Source organism: Nelumbo lutea, chromosome 8 (assembly GCF_056320005.1).
Source record: "Nelumbo lutea isolate HS-2025 chromosome 8, American lotus-T2T, whole genome shotgun sequence".
NCBI classification, from domain to species: domain Eukaryota; kingdom Viridiplantae; phylum Streptophyta; class Magnoliopsida; order Proteales; family Nelumbonaceae; genus Nelumbo; species Nelumbo lutea.
In genome coordinates this window covers 7,490,344-7,506,503 of record NC_142691.1, presented here as the reverse complement: position 1 = coordinate 7,506,503, position 16,160 = coordinate 7,490,344, and the positions used below count along the sequence as shown (strand labels likewise).

At 37.4% G+C, this 16,160-nt stretch overlaps 1 protein-coding gene across 1 annotated transcript; it reads right to left on the bottom strand.

The window, feature by feature from the left end:
- Nucleotides 1–3,013: 3,013 nt before the first annotated feature.
- LOC148842475 (mitochondrial-processing peptidase subunit alpha-like) lies at nucleotides 3,014–13,840 on the bottom strand. Its single transcript, XM_088959640.1, has 13 exons — nucleotides 13,546–13,840; nucleotides 12,514–12,756; nucleotides 12,117–12,413; nucleotides 11,838–12,005; nucleotides 11,525–11,692; nucleotides 11,338–11,418; nucleotides 8,705–8,771; nucleotides 8,208–8,305; nucleotides 4,456–4,528; nucleotides 4,281–4,351; nucleotides 4,141–4,190; nucleotides 3,340–3,452; nucleotides 3,014–3,255 (listed from the first exon to the last, which is right to left on the bottom strand). The coding sequence occupies exons 1-13, from the start codon at nucleotides 13,582–13,584 to the stop codon at nucleotides 3,203–3,205; spliced, it is 1,521 nt and encodes a 506-aa protein (XP_088815766.1). The 5' UTR covers nucleotides 13,585–13,840; the 3' UTR covers nucleotides 3,014–3,202.
- Nucleotides 13,841–16,160: the final 2,320 nt, after the last annotated feature.

Below are 16,160 nucleotides of genomic sequence, written 5' to 3'. Positions count from 1 at the left end.
TTCAGTTTCAGATTTGCACATAGGGCACCATGGCTCCACACGTATTTTCTTCTTAAAAAAGTTATAGTTAACACCGAGGCCATTATGGATAGCCTTCCACGTGAAAGCCTTGATTTTAGGAGCAACTTCTGCAGACCACAAGGCTTTCCAAACTGTTGAGTTTCTGTTAGACTTAGAGCCAGAGCCTGATCCTAAATCAAGGTCTGAATTCCTTTTTGCTAAGTGGTAAGCTGATCTTACCGAAAAGTTCCCATCTTTCTCATAGAACCAGACCAGTTCATCCTCTTGATAAGAGGAGGGAATGTAGATCTGTCTAACTTGAGGGATCACCGAACTAGGGAACCACTGAGACATTAGCTGAAGATTCCAGCTTCTACTTTAAGCATCTATTAACTCAGCCACCAAGTTGGTAGGAGTCAAGGGGATCCATCTATCTTCCCAAATTCTGATGTTTGAGCCTGTACCAACACTCAAACTACCCTTAATAAGAACTTCCCCACCCTTGATCAGACTGCACCAGCCCCAAGAGCTCCCATTTTTCACACTTTGCTTCCCATAAACTAGATCTAGGAAAGTATCTGGCTTTCAGATTTTTGCCTATAAGGCATCTGGGTTTCAGCTAGAGTCAAAGTGAGCAGTTACTCTAGCTTTACAAGCCAAATAAGCGAGAATATGAGTAGCCTGATTCTTTTCTCTATTTACCAAAAAAAAAAAAAAAGTGAAAAGATATTGGTGTGGTGAACTTCTTTAACAGCTCGATAGTCATCAATTGATGAAAGGCGCTCTATCCATTTAGTGAGGATCGCTCGGCTCTGCTAGGGGTGGTAATTTTTCACCCAACCTGGACCTACCCGACCCACCCAGTATCTAACCAGTTCATTTACTTTACGGGTTGTATGATCAACCCGTCACCCAATTTGCCCATTTAAATGGGTTGGGATGGGTTGTATTGTGGATAACTGTTGGCTTAACCATTATAAACATCAGTATTAATTTCTTAGCCTTTTTTTATTTTCTTCATTTGAATTAAATAATTTATGATTAATGCATTAATTTCTATTAATTATTGACTAAATTTAGTTGTCTTGAATCAACACACTTCACCCAACATAAATCCAAAACAATTTGACCCAAGTCCAGACCAGTTCAATGTGGTCTGACCCGATCCAATATATATCAATCTGGGTCAACTCGAATCCGAAATAGACCTCGAACGGGATGGCTCGGTATTGCTTGCTTTGCTCGGTTTGGGTTGTCCGGTCCAACCATTATTCACACAGCCCATCTTGACCCGATACAAGCTAACCCGGGTCACCCAAATCTGAAACGGGTCAGACCGGGTGGGGTTCGAACCCTAAACCGCCCCGCTTGCTTTGCCCAATTAGTTCAGCCCCAAATCCGTGCACTAACCTGATACGAGCCGACCCAAGTCAATCCACCATTTGGCTGAACTGATCGGGGTCTGACCTGACGAAACTGAACCGGTCCGGTTCGGCCAAGGGTTGGTCCAATCAGGTTTTGTCTGACCAAACTGAACTGATTTGGGCGAGGTCTAGTTCAACCGGATTGATTCGGATCTAAACAGTTCAACCACTCTTGAACTTGATGTGATTACCTTGAAGACAATTCAATTAAATAGTTCAAGTTGGTCTGACCAGTTTGAACCTGTGATTCGTCAAATCCGAAACCCAAACATAACTTGTATAAAAATAACATGCATGAATTGTGATTTGAACCTTCACCACTTATGTAAATAGCAGCTATTATTACCACTAAGCTATGACTATCTTATTTGTTAAAAGGAGTTACTTTTTTTTGTTTTAAGTACATAAATATAAGATTAATGGGTTTGGGCAGGTTTGATTGAGTTAAAGCGGGTTTGGATTGAACCCAACCCATTTAATTTTATATAACTGAGTCATTAATAGGTTTGCGGGTTAAATCGGTTGGATTGAAACTCAACCCAAACAAAGCCCAACCCAACCCGCCCAATTGCCACCACTAGGCTCTGCAAAAAGGATACCAGTTGCTTGGCGTCGCTATACATTGTGATCATAGCTACCTCTATACCCACCACAAGGGCCCTTAGTTCTGTATCATATGGACTGATGGCCCAGCAAGGTTGTCCTTTTTAAATAGTTTGGTAGAGGATGAAAGAGCATCCTTGGCTACCTGTGAAAGGATCATAAGAGCCATCAATTTGTAAAAAGGAAAATCCAGTTAGCAGCCAATATTCATTTGCAGGTGCAAGTGGTACTACTACTACATATGACTGATAGGTACTGATAGGAAAGTATGTTCTCAACTTAGCAATGATCTCCAAAGGTGAAGTTAAGAGTTGCAACTGGTATGGAATTCTCAATTTCCATTAGCAGTTTCCAGTTAAAGAATGTGTAGTGGATCCAGGACTTGAAAAGAAAAGGTAACCTGAATTCACGGTGTGTTGTCCAAGCTAGTTAGCTTCCACGAAGGAGCATCTGAAATTAGTTCTGGATCGGGTGTAAGAGCAAGCACACGAGGCATTGAACTTTGATCCAAAACCTGATGTAGTAGTTTCTACACATCCCATGAGCCATTTGGCTCCAGCAGGTCCCTTCCCTTTGTATCACAAGGATTGGACAGTTTGAGATGAGGAATCAAAATAAATCTATTGGTTGGGGCTGAATGCCCACCCAATCATCTGATTGCTTTCGATTAATATGGCAACCATTTAGACAAAATTGAAACGCCCATATAATAATTTTCTAGCATGGCTTGGATTGGAATTGGCTTCGCGTCCAGACCAACATGCAGAAAATCTAATTAGCACATGCAGCTCAGCTGCACTTGGGGCTTGATCAATCCCTGCCTCGAGCTTTAAAAACTCAAAGAACGGATAAAAAAGACCAACAGGACTCTTGCTCCCAATCATGGAAATTAAGAATTACAATTACCATCCCCTACCCATTCGAGACCGGAGGAATTTGATGATCCAACTTCTCCAAATCAAATCACAAATATTGAGCGTCAGAGCTACTGCACAGGATCACCAATTTTATTGATCCAAAATTAATCTTCCTTTAAATATCCAAGAGAAATTTATTTTGAACAAGTATCACTATGTGAAGGGGCGGTTGAAATCATGTATATAACCTCCAAAATTGCACAAGTAGATGAATCGCCAGGTAACATCACGGCTTGTTACGTTACAACAGTCACCCTCCTACTTGGAATGGAACTTCCTGCTCACTGCCTCGTAGCTGGGAACATTAATAACTGCCAAAAAGAGAAAATACATTCACAACTAAACAATAAACAATTTTAAGTGGAGAGGTAGATTTATCCTAAAATGAGAATTACCATCTCCCCAGGATGCCATTGTCAGAGGTGATGAAACAAGCTTCTGGGCAATGGTGGAAATATCCTTCAAAGTTACTTCATCTACAGCCTTCAAGAAATGCTCCACAGGCTTTCTGCAAAATCCAAAACTTTTCAAGCTCGTTGGGTTTGAAATCTATGTATGCATTATAATAAAGCTTTTAGTAGAAGCAACTCCTTAGCACTCTGTTCTGTATCTCCAGGGATTTCAGATCCATCTCATGAGCATTTTTTATCGGTATCCATCTTATGAACATATCAACACATTGGAATTGAATATATTGAATAATGCAAGGTTGTCCATACACAGTATGTTTGTTGTGAAACTATGGAATGGACTCAGAATGAAGTGGGAGTAAACCCACTAGACTAGTAAGGTTTTTCTTGCCATATCTGAGAAGATCATAAAACAACTAGTAAAGCTCCACTTGTTCAACAGTAAAGGCATGGAAAATATCTCCAAATGGAATATTTCAACAATATTTCCACCATTTTTACAGCAGACAGTTCTCCACTCCTCTATGGAAACATGAAACAGTTGCAGCATTAAAAAATATTGACATTGACAGAACCTATACACGAGTTTGGTCCATTCCTAGATACTGCAAGTTTTCCTAGTCTACCTCTGGTTTCTGATACATAACTACTGCAATATATTCCATAGTCTATGTCACACAAAAGCAACAAAACACAAATAATGGAAGCCACCAGACATTGGACAAATATAGAAATCTAGCCTATAAAAAAGTTTTGAAAAATAGGTGTTGAGGGTTACAGTAATACCTCTCTCCATATGTCAAAATTTGTCTCCCTATATCTTCTGATGCAACCATCTGGACCACAAAAACCAAAGTAATAAGCATGAATCAAAATGATGCTGAACAAAAGACATCCAGAACAATAACACAAAATAGTTTGCATACCCTAGATTCTAGGTTCATAAGAACAGCAGACTTTGTCGATTCTTTGGCACGATCTAGCTGTACCTGATCAACTGAGGAAAAAAACAGAACATCAAAAAAGTTGGAAAAATTAGATGCGGGCATACAGCTATCCAGTTAAACATTACTTAAACAAGAATATTTTTTAACAAGAAACCTTGTCCAGGGGTTGCTACTGAAAGGAGTTCTCTTGCTGCTAAATCAACAGCTTCTGATACGAACTCAGAGCCCTGAGTCAAAAGTAAGGATATCCTCAGTTCATGACAGCATAATAAACAGTAGTAATCAGAAAAATGCAAATAAAACCAAAAGATACTAATTTGTTTCACATTCAATAAAAAATAGAACCATACACCAGAAGAGATAAATGGTTAGAGACTCTCTTGAAAATATGAGTTCCAGACCAACATGGCATAAACATACAAATTCAAGCATATTTATATTAAACAGAAATTAAGAAAATCCAGTTCATATAAGAATTTTCTTTCTGCCACAAGCCTACAAAATGAATATCCTCATCGTCAAAAAACTTTACATTAAATGACTAGGTTGACAAATGAATTTGGACACTTTCTTACACATGTTATAAACTTTAGGATGGTAATACGATTAATCGGTTCCCTTTTTAGACTGTTCCATTGAAGCATCTGAGATCTAAAAATTATATCCGCATGCCTTTTTATAGATATGAAAAATCTCAGCCAATTGGTTCCAAATTGTTTTCTTGTATACCTCATTTGATTTTTGCTTCTACCTGATTTAACATCACTTCCTGCTTCCAACTAAAAAGGAAAACAAGCAATTAAGTTCTCAAATTGAACCACTTGTAAATAGTACTATACAGATGGATTTTTAGCAACTTGGGCTAATTATACAAGCATGCAAGTGAAAAGCTGTGAATTTATCAAGGAGCTAAAAAAGAATTAAAAATTAAAAATAATATGAATTTCAAATAGTTTTAAATGGCAGGGTAATAGGAAAATCAAAGGTTAAGAGTAGCTGATTTAAATTGGTTGTGGATATGAAAAATCTCAACCAATTGGCTCCAAATTGTTTTCTTGTATACCTCATTTGATTTTTGCTTCTACCTGATTTAACATCACTTCCTGCTTCCAACTAAAAAGGAAAACAAGCAATTAAGTTCTCAAATTGAACCACTTGTAAATAGTACTATACAGATGGATTTTTAGCAAGTTGGGCTAATTATACAAGCATGCAAGTGAAAAGCTGTGGATTTACCAAGGAGCTAAAAAGGAAATTAAAAATTAAAAATAATATGAATTTCAAATAGTTTTAAATGGCAGAGTAATAGGATACTCAAAGGTTATGAGTAGTTGATTTAAATTGGTTGTGGATACAAGCATGCAAGTGAACGGGTGTGGAATTTGTCAAGGAACTAACAAAGATCCCCTCCTCTAGTCATAGAAATGGGTTCTAGTAGTTGCTTTAAACTGATTGTGGATTCTACAATTTGTTGACCAACAGACTGGAAAAGGCAACTATAGGACCCAGACATATATGACAAACAAACCAGGAAGTCAGACAATACAGCAGCTATCCATGTTTATTATTTCTCATCTTTTAGCCGGTTCCTCACTGACCTCACCTACCAGGGAAAATGTGCAAATTGATGCAAAACTCCATCTAAAGTTTGCATTATACACCTTTAGACAGAGAGAACAAGCCAACTGTCAGTTATAAAATTGACAATCTGGACACTAGTGCAGATCTTGTCACTCTGATGTTGTGTAGTCATGCCTAACCAACAGATCTAATCTCTCCAGCAGCAGCAAAATCATTTGAAAATTTTTGAGGGAAGTGGCAGACAAGGCAGATGAAAGAGAAAATGAAAAGGAGAATTACAGCACCCACAGCTCTACCATTCATTTATTGTACAATTGAGACACAAAGTCGTCATGGCTATCAGAAAATTGTCAATTAAATGTTTTGCAATTAGTCTTAGTAGGACTTACTATACTTTCTCTGACATTGGTAAAACATATTCTATAACACCAAAAGCATTAAAAAAGCCCCAAAGAGGTTGAGATTTGGTGCTAGTCAGGTTATACATGACAGGAACCTCTTAAGAGATTGATTTGGATGGGGATATGGTTCTAAGAGTCATTTAGATGATTTAACCGGTGGGATGACTGAATATGGACGGTAATCTCAATACCCTCAAGCTCACCCTTCATCTCCTCATTTGCAACATCCTGTTATCACTAAGAACATATAAGGCTCGTGGAAGGATAAAGTGGCAGAAGTGCTTCAAGACACCATCAAGCAAGTGCAATGAGATAACAGTGCATCTGTTCAGAATCATGAAGTGGAGGTAGGAGTCAAAGATTCACACCACGCACAAGTGGTGACCATTAGCAAGAACATTGAACTTCAACCAGTGGATGTTGCGGTTAAGAGGAGAAAACAAGGAGGGCTAGTGCATCTGTTACATCAATCTGTTCTGTCCAATGCCATATCCATTGTTAAACTATGGGCACTTAAATCATTTCTTATTACTTGCACCCAAGTCCTTTTTTCAGTCTGCCCCTAGCTCTTCTAGCCCCTTACATTCGTAGTGTAACCATTCATCCATCTAATCACTCACACTTCTGCCACAATCATCATACTGTTTCTTAACTGCACAACACTCTGCTCCATACAATATAGCTGGCCTTGCAACTATTTTATAGATTTTTCCTTTTAGCCAAAGTAGTACTCACCTATCACCCATCCTGCTCTAACTCTATATTTCTATGGGTAACAACTTCCTCAATCACTTCTTTGTTATGAACTATTGAACCAAGGTAACAGAAGAGATCAAACATTGAGTAATCTCTCGGTAATGAAAGGCACATATGGCAAGGAAAGATGGGGAGAAGATGCTGAAGATTCCAATGCACTAATTGCCCAAAACTTTACGATAGAAAAGGCACATAGATAATAAAAAAGTGGTGGATAAAGAAATAGAGGTGGGGAAGCAATTACGCATATTCTTCTTAGGAGGTAAGGCATAAGCCAGGAGAATTCTTATGGAACTAGAACAGAGAGAGGTTAATTCAGAATGCATTCCGAAGCGGGTGAGATGTTTCATGTTTCTCAAGGAGAGGTTACAGGATGACATTGAGATTCAAAGGAAAGTTTGAAGGTGCAACAATATGGTTTTTCATAATCCCAAGGAGAGTATTTGCAGTATGAGGATTTGATAATGTGTAGAAGGGTTTGGGTATATATATTTGATGTGATGGGTTGGCCTTTATCATGTGATCAGGAATGATTTATGTAATGTCTGAATTGGAATTTGTTTTCTTGGGGTTAGGGTGAGATCGGCCCGATAAGATTGGCATTTGTGCTTGCTTATTGATAATCTTTGTTATGTCAGAGTGGTGTTGATATCTTTGGGAGGCTATGCAACAGGTCTTTGTATACTTTGTTAGTGATACTTTTTTCCTATTAAATGAAAATTCTATATTTTTACTATTATACCATCAAAAAAAAAGTTATGTAAAACAAACCATGGCAGAACAACAGTGAAGATATGTCCAATGTCACATATTTAATAACTAAGAAGATGTCAACTGATAATGGAATACAGTTCTAGCAACAAAAGGTTATAGAACCTAAATATAAGTTTTTGTTGATCAGGAAAAATAGTAGAATTTTCAATTTTCAAAGAAAAAAACATTACAATAAAATGAAAATAAAAACTAAAGGGAAATAAATAAGTACACAAAAAAAGTAATAATATGAAAAGATAACTAAAATAAAAGCTGAATATTCAATTGAACGTAACTAACTCAAATTACCACAATCATGTGCTTATCAGCAAAACATTGATAGGTTTGATGACTGGGTTAGATGCAGCAAAATAGAAATCCATAGAAATGGTTGAAAGTGAATGTAGTAGCTTACAGTGGTAGCATGGATTCCAAAGATTCCAGTATTATTGTAGATGCTGTTGAATGCAGAAAATGATTGAATTTGTTGATATTCATTCAATACACGGAGATCTGTTTTCACACATCAACATCAGTTAGATGTTCAAAAGCATGGAACACCCAAATCACAAAGAGAACTGTCCCAATCATCATAAATAGAGTATCACTTAAATGCATGAGATCCATCATAATGTTGCTTGTGTGTGATGTTTGGTGCATGCATAGAACCAGACTCAAAGCACAAGCATTCCTCTATTAGATATGCAAGCACTAACTTGCCATTCTTAAACATCTGCTTGGAGCATGGTAACACATGCACATGTAAATGGAAAAAAAAATTAAAAAAAAAAAAAAAAGAGAGAAAGGTGAACTGATAGCAATTCAAATACCCCATATCCAATTAAGCTAACTGCAGTGAATAATTTGTAAATTTCACTTAGTAGTTATATGAAAAATGATAGTAAGACTTACATAACCGTGAATACATCCCTTTCCCAGGACCACCAGCTGAGAAAGAGCCACCTCCTCCCATAAGCATCTGTAGAATGTCAGGTTTATTATTACTTCCCATATAGGTGTGTATACAAACAGAACAGGAGACAAGGTGAATTGGAGAGGAAAAGAATACAATTCTAGAACACTTTGGGGCTATTTGTCCTGGGAAAAAATTACAATTTTTTTTATAAATGAAAACAAATTACAATTCTAGAACTAAATGACTCATTGCTTTAACAATCCAACCCTGCAGAACAGCAGGTCCACCAACATGGGAGGTAATGGTGCCTTGGGCCCCATTTGGTGCGTCTTTTTGCACAGTCTGTCAGTTATTTACAAGCCCGGCAGACCGCGATTCGGTCTTTTCCCGTTTGGTTTGCGGTAGATCTAGCCGCCAAAAGCCGGTGCGCCAAAAATACGCAAGAAGCCCAAAACGGGCGATTTTCAGGAAGCTCCAAATGGAGCTTTTGCGTTTTTTCTCTATTCGTCTTCGCGCTGAAAGACACGCCTTAACCAAACAGGCTTCAAGTTGCTTAGATCTTAATGCAAAAGCTCAGTGCATCTTTTGACTATCAGAGCTACAAGAAGATCTTTCCAAAAAGACTTGCCAAACGGCCCCTTGGTGAGTATGGGTCCTAGGTAATTGAAGGTTGTCCTTCCATCAGTAGCTGCTCCATAAAAACAACAAAAACAAATTTAATAACAGGTATGGCTACTTCTCAATGGTTGAAGGTTTCAATTGGCAATAAATGTTTACCAACTGCAAAGGATTTTGGGAGGTTTACAGCCTGGATTCTGCAGATATCAGGTGATTATTTCCACTGTACCCATTAAAAGCAATAGTTTCAGCAGTCTTTGCCTGCAATTCTAATGTCAGAACTCTTCATGATGCCAGTTTTTGAAGCCGGATGGTGAAATTTGGAAAACCCCATCACAAAGTTGCACCCCTTCCATTTCTGCTCTAACCCAAAACTCAGCAAAACGACTTCCTTACAATCATTATTTTGTGCACTCACATCTTGTCCATTTGTTTGTGCCAAATCACTGATTACTAAACCATATGGAAATAGTCCTATATCACCTTTTAGGAGGAAATTCTTCAATTGATCATACACATGATCTAACCAGTGATGCACCTAGGCACACAGGCAAGGCACATTTTGGGGAATGCCCCTTGCCCAGGTCCTAGGCGCACCCCTTTCAAAAGGCACACCAGCACGCCTGGTGCGCCTAGGCGTGCGCATGATGCGCCTTGTACCTCAGCCCAGGCATGCGCTTTTTGCTTTTTTTTTAATCTAACGGCTGGGTTGGGGGCTCCAACCTCGGACCCCCAACCATGCCCCACCGAGAACCCCCCATTCATTCATTGCAATAAAATATCTTCTTAAAAGGCAATGAAAATTATAAAATCATTATTTTTTATGTAAGAAATAAGAATTTCAGACCCTAACATAGACTTGTTTGGTATTGCCTCAAGGTGCGTGGTACAAAGGCGACTCATAGAATCAATAATGCAATATGTTTTACATCACATTAGCTACTTGAAGCAATGCAATTAAGGAAAAAAAGAGATTGTGAGTTTTACATGCTTGAAAATGCTTTATATATTTGCTTTTATATTTAAATTTTCATTTGAATAAGCTTTACATGTTATGTTTATGTATTTTAATTTTAGATAATAGGCTTTTTAAAAAATTTATTTAAAATTTTAAGTTTATATTTTTTATTAGCATTATGTTTATTATTCTTTTGAATTTTTCATTTTTGTTAATTTTTGGCTTTTTTCTGAATTTTCTGACTTTTTTTATTTTTTAGCTTTTTTTGTAAGTATGCACCTTGCTTAAAAAGGCAAGCACCTCGCCTTGCACCTCAGGCACAAATTGGCCCTTGCGCTTTTAAAACACTGGATCTAACGACCATATGGCATTGTGCGGCTGCACTACAAGGTTAGAACTTAAAACCATGGTTAAGCAAAATAAGCTACTTATGTTAGAAATACTGTATTTTTACTGATAATCCAAGTTGCAACATTTTTAAAATTCTAGGTTTCAAATCTGAAATAGAAACTTTTTGTTAAAGTGAGAGATTTGGCCCATTAAAATATTGTTTTCCTTTTTGATGCATATGGGAAGCATAGATCGAGTCCACAGCAGGTATTTGACACTTGACTGATTAATGATTTGGATATAGGTTTTACCGTTTTAGTTCCATAGGCCAGGCATTTGTCAATACAATTTTGGCATTAAATATTGGAGCAATTTGCAAGTTGCAAGTTCTCTTCCAATATTTGGTAGTTATTTAGGGATATTCCAAGGTTACCTAGAATGACCAATTTTCATTAGTACACAGATGGCTGCTTATGTTCAAAGGTTAGGTCTGTACCCAATTTACATTTTTCAGCCCCGACTTTAACCTAAACTTCAACACAACCTAACATTTTTGGGTTAGGTTCAGCCTAACCTGTCCCAAGTTGCACTGCACCACTTTGTCCATGTCCATGTAACACTGCTACACAGGCAACATGGGAACACAACACACCCATTTCTAATCTAAATATGGACAAACACACTGGAAGGCACTTTCAGAAGCCAAGATCAAGATAAAAATACCTGAAGCACAGTCAAAGTCATAGCTTCCTTCTCCTTATGCCAGCCACCAGGTACCTCAAAAGCAAGAGCAATATGTGTCTTCTGCTCTTACAAAGAAGAGATAAAATTATAAAAAACAGCGCATTTAGCTAATACAAAATAGTGTAGACAACAAAAATATTTCAGAGATAAAGAATATGATACATACCGCTGAGTCGGCTTGGCAACGATAATCGCCTCCAACATACACAGACTTTGGCTCCTCAGGACGAGGCACGCTGGGAAGATCAGACAGCAGGGGTTCTGCAATAGATACCAATTCTTCGTGCTCAACCCCGGAAGCGGCAAGAACCATCCGTGGAGCGGAATAGTGCTCCTGAATATCACAAAGCAGACAGTAGTCTCAGACCACAAAGAACTCAAAAGGTATAGAGGAGTTTAGTAATTTAAAAAGAATCACAAGAGAAAGAAAATAAAAGAAAAAATAAATATGCTAATAGGATGGAGACAAAAAATCTTACAGCAACAAACTCTTCCAGGATTGTACCATTCAATCTGTTTAATGCAGATTCAGGTGCCAGAAGAGGATTGGCCAGTGCACCAGAATAACCAGCAGAGTGAATTGCCTCCAGAAGCAAGCCCTGTGGATTGTTGGAAATTTCTGCAATCTCAGCTTTCACCTTCTGCAGCTGTAGAAGCAGAAAAATGCAATTTAATGGAGTCAGAATTGGCACATGATATGATCTAACAAATCTCTTAAGGTCAAGATGGCACAAGCATGGTAGAGTAACAGGAAAGACCTGTTCATTGACCTCCCAATCCAGGAATACAGGGTTCCTCACACAATCAATAAGCAGCTCTACCATTTCAGGGACGTATGTTTTCAGAGCATCATACGAGTAACCCATTTGCTCTCGCGAAGCTGACGCTGTCACATTGCCCCCAATTGCTTCAACCTCCCGCACAATACGTAAGTGACTTCTGTTAGCTGTGCTCTTGAATGCCATTCTCTCCAGTAGATGTGTAGCCCCAAACGAGATGGGTGTTTCATACACAGAACCACAATCAACATATAAACCTATGGAGGCACTAGGGTTCTGTTCAACCAACCCAAGCAGAAGAAATTAATTAATGCTTAATAGCAAAGATTATTTTAATCTCCTGAAAGCAAGGGTAAAGAGATAGGATAAGAAATACCATTGATGTTTCTGAAGCAATCTTGACACCATTAGGGAGAGTTGTTATCTTGGTCTTTCCAGGTTCAACGTAATCAGGAAGTGGAGGTGGAAGGGTAACCCCAGGAAGAGGGAAATCTAGAGGAGGGAGAGAACTAGAACGTTCCCCTGTAAGCCAGCTGAAGAAACCTCCAGAAGAGGATGTTCTGGTAGCCATGGCACCCGAACTCGCAAACCTGGCAGCTCCCCTATTGATCCCATGGCCCTATTCAAACAATTCAACATTGAACCAAAAGGCATTTCCATTTGGTAAGATTTCAAACGCATAATAAACCAACAAACGTCTCAACCAAGAATACGTTTCCCACCTACCCCCAGAGAGGGAAAGAAAGAAGTTTTATATGGCAAAGCATGAGATGAAAGAAAGTATAAAAAGAAAAACTATATGGCATGTGATATAATTTTAAATTAAAATGATATGAACATGACTAAACCACCTACGTTTGACCGGCTTATTGAGTTTATATTGTCTGATTTACTGTCGCTATGAAAAAATATCGTATGTTCAACGATTTTCAGATGATAACAAAACGATGACAATAATAATAGTGAGGCCAAAATAAACATCCTTTTCTGTTAGAACTGCAAATTAAGAATTCTAGGCCAATGTTGTATATTAGAAGGTTGTAAAACAAATAACAGAGAAATCCCAAATCTTCCATCTGAGTATTCTGTCATGAATCTCAACATCGAAACCAATAAAATGTGCATTTAGAAAGGTATACTTAACCTCCCAAAGAAGCATCATAACGTTTACAATCAAGCTGCAAACAGATCTAAGAACCATGTATTTAGATAGAAATGTTGAGATAAGAAACTTCAGAATAACTATGTTTAAGATATCCACCAAATAACGGTAAAGACGCATTAGATAATGAAGCTTCAAACAAGCGATAGCATCAGTTTTGTGAGGTACTTTCATGAAAACTGTAATTCGTATGCGATCGAATGGAACTAGTCAGATTAGGGTTTCACTAGACTGAAAGAAACTAACCTTGAGAACCCTAAATCGTGAAGCTACCGTTCTGTACATGATCGATTGCAACGAAACCCTAGGGACCGTGGTATAGCCCTGCTTCGTTATGCGCTGATTGTGAGAAAACCGATAGAGAACTGTGGAGGAGAAAACTCGTACTTCTGGAGTCGCTTTATTTATGCAGTGCAATGGGTCTATTGGAACTTTGGAAGAGTCTCCGTATCTGGGGCTAAGGAACGCAGACAAGGTCGCGCCCCTACACTTGCCACGCTAGGGCTGCCAAAGCCAAAAAGGTATCGGTTATATCCGGATTAGGCCCGGTCCAATTACGATTAGTATTTAGTAGAATTTCAACCGCTTATGTTTGGATTAAATATGAATCTACCCTAATCCCTTTTTAAAAAATTTGTATTTGTGCTTATATATGCATTTGCATAAATTTAATATTTAAATTGGCGATTTTTTTTGTAATAAGGTTGGTTTGAAGGTTGTAAGCTTACAAAATGTTACAGGTTCAAGTTTCCTAAAAGGTTACTTTTAAGTCATTTTTCGCTCATTTATGCCAAAAAAAAAGGTTATTTTTTGTTCATTATCATCATCCCCTAAGGCTGTGTTTGAAATCGGTGTAAAAGTTTATAATGGTTTGATTTTGTCGATATTTGGAAGGAGAGTGTAATTATAATTGACATAAAACTCCATTTCGATTCAAGTTTGAGTGTGTTTTGATGGAACGGAGTTTTATACCAATAATCGATGTAAAACCTATCAAACATAAGGCTATGTTTGGAATCAGTGTAAAACGTCATTGATGTAAAAGTACACCAATGAAGTTTTTACACTAAATTGTGAAAGTGATTGTTGCTTTTTGAAAAACGCAATGGTAAAGAGTGTAAAGTTTTACATCGATATATGTTTGATAAGTTTTACATCGATTACGTAAAACTCCACTCCATCTAAATGTATGCAAAACTGAATCAGAGTGAAATTTTACGTTGATCATGATTATACTCTCCTTCCAAATGCGAACAAAATCAAACCGATGTAAACTTTTACACTGTTCTTGATTTACACCAATTCCAAACGCACCTTGAAGTTTTATCGATTATCAATGTAAATACTACATTGATTTTATTGATGTAAAACTTTGCACTCTTCACCCATCACGTTTTTCACAAAACAATAGTCAATTTCACGTTTCAATATTACACCGATGACGCTTTACACTGATTCTAAACGCAGTAGATGGAGACAGCTACATGAATCCAGTCATTTTTTAATGTTTTTAATTTGAACGTGACAAAAAATAAAAGGTCTGATATGAATCCAGGTAAGATTTTTTTTTAATTGAATTTTAAATATGGACATTGTCAAATTTGGATCTGGGTATATCTGGGTATATCCGATTCATCATGTAACCACGCTACGTCCTGAGAATCGGGAGCTGTCTTTACTCACTACACAGCTTCCATGCATGCACCTGTGAAATTCATCAAATGAGGCATTTGGACTGCAACTTGGAGCAGGTACAAACCAAGCCCAACCTGAGTATTACATGATTTAGGTGTAGTGCTTTGGGCCGAGATGGGCTTGGACCTCAAAAATCGGGCTTAACCTCACTTAAGGATGTACTTGGGCTGAGGGCTCAAGTAGCCCAAGCCTAACAGCCCTTCAATGCTATATTTCCCATACATATCTCATATATGTGCATCTTGTATTTGGTACGATGTACTTCGTGTGTATAATGTATAACATACATACATGTCTATATACATAGCATATGTATCAATGTATGTGCATGTATGATCAACCAAGTTTGTATTTATATGTATATAGGTGTATTGGTACTTAAAACTTCATGTTTTTTATTTTTTTTTAATTTAGTTTATATATATATATATATATATATATATATATATTCATTAAAAAAAGGGTTCCCAAAAGCATCTATAAACAGGAGTTTCAGGAACCAAAATATACGATACGCCCAATATGGGGCATATGGTATCAATACTTTGAATCTTGGCTGGTATATACAAAATCGTTTTGTAAAACTATATAAATATGGAACATCAAATGTTATTTGCATATATATTCTCTTCAATTTGTTTTTAAGTTGGACGATAAAACCCAAATTAAAAGGTAGATATGCAAATATGAGTAAAAACACCTTAAAATGGCTGTCTTTGGTGATGTAAAGCTTGAAGTGTACGGAGATTCAAAAGTTGCAATTAAGGTTGTGTTCGGTACCATTGCCACTTCTACTTGCAATGTTTTTTAAGTTGGTCAATACAAATTTTTGAGAATTTGTCCTGTCACATTGCATGAGATAATCACTTCCTCTAAAAAATATAGGCATCACATTGCGTGCTGGCATTTATAGTAACTCAAAAAACAACAATGATACCAAATGTTGTATTGATAACTCAAAGCATTTATTATATACATTATCATAGAATTTGTATTGACCAACCTAAAATGTTGTAAGTAGGTGTGGCAATGATACCAACACAACCTTAGTGACTGGAAAATGATAAATCAATTCCACACCCATAGCATGAAGTTGTCCACAATGAAAATTCATCAAAGCTCCGCTCGCTTTTTGGTAAGTTATTTACCCGGGTAAATGCATTTAC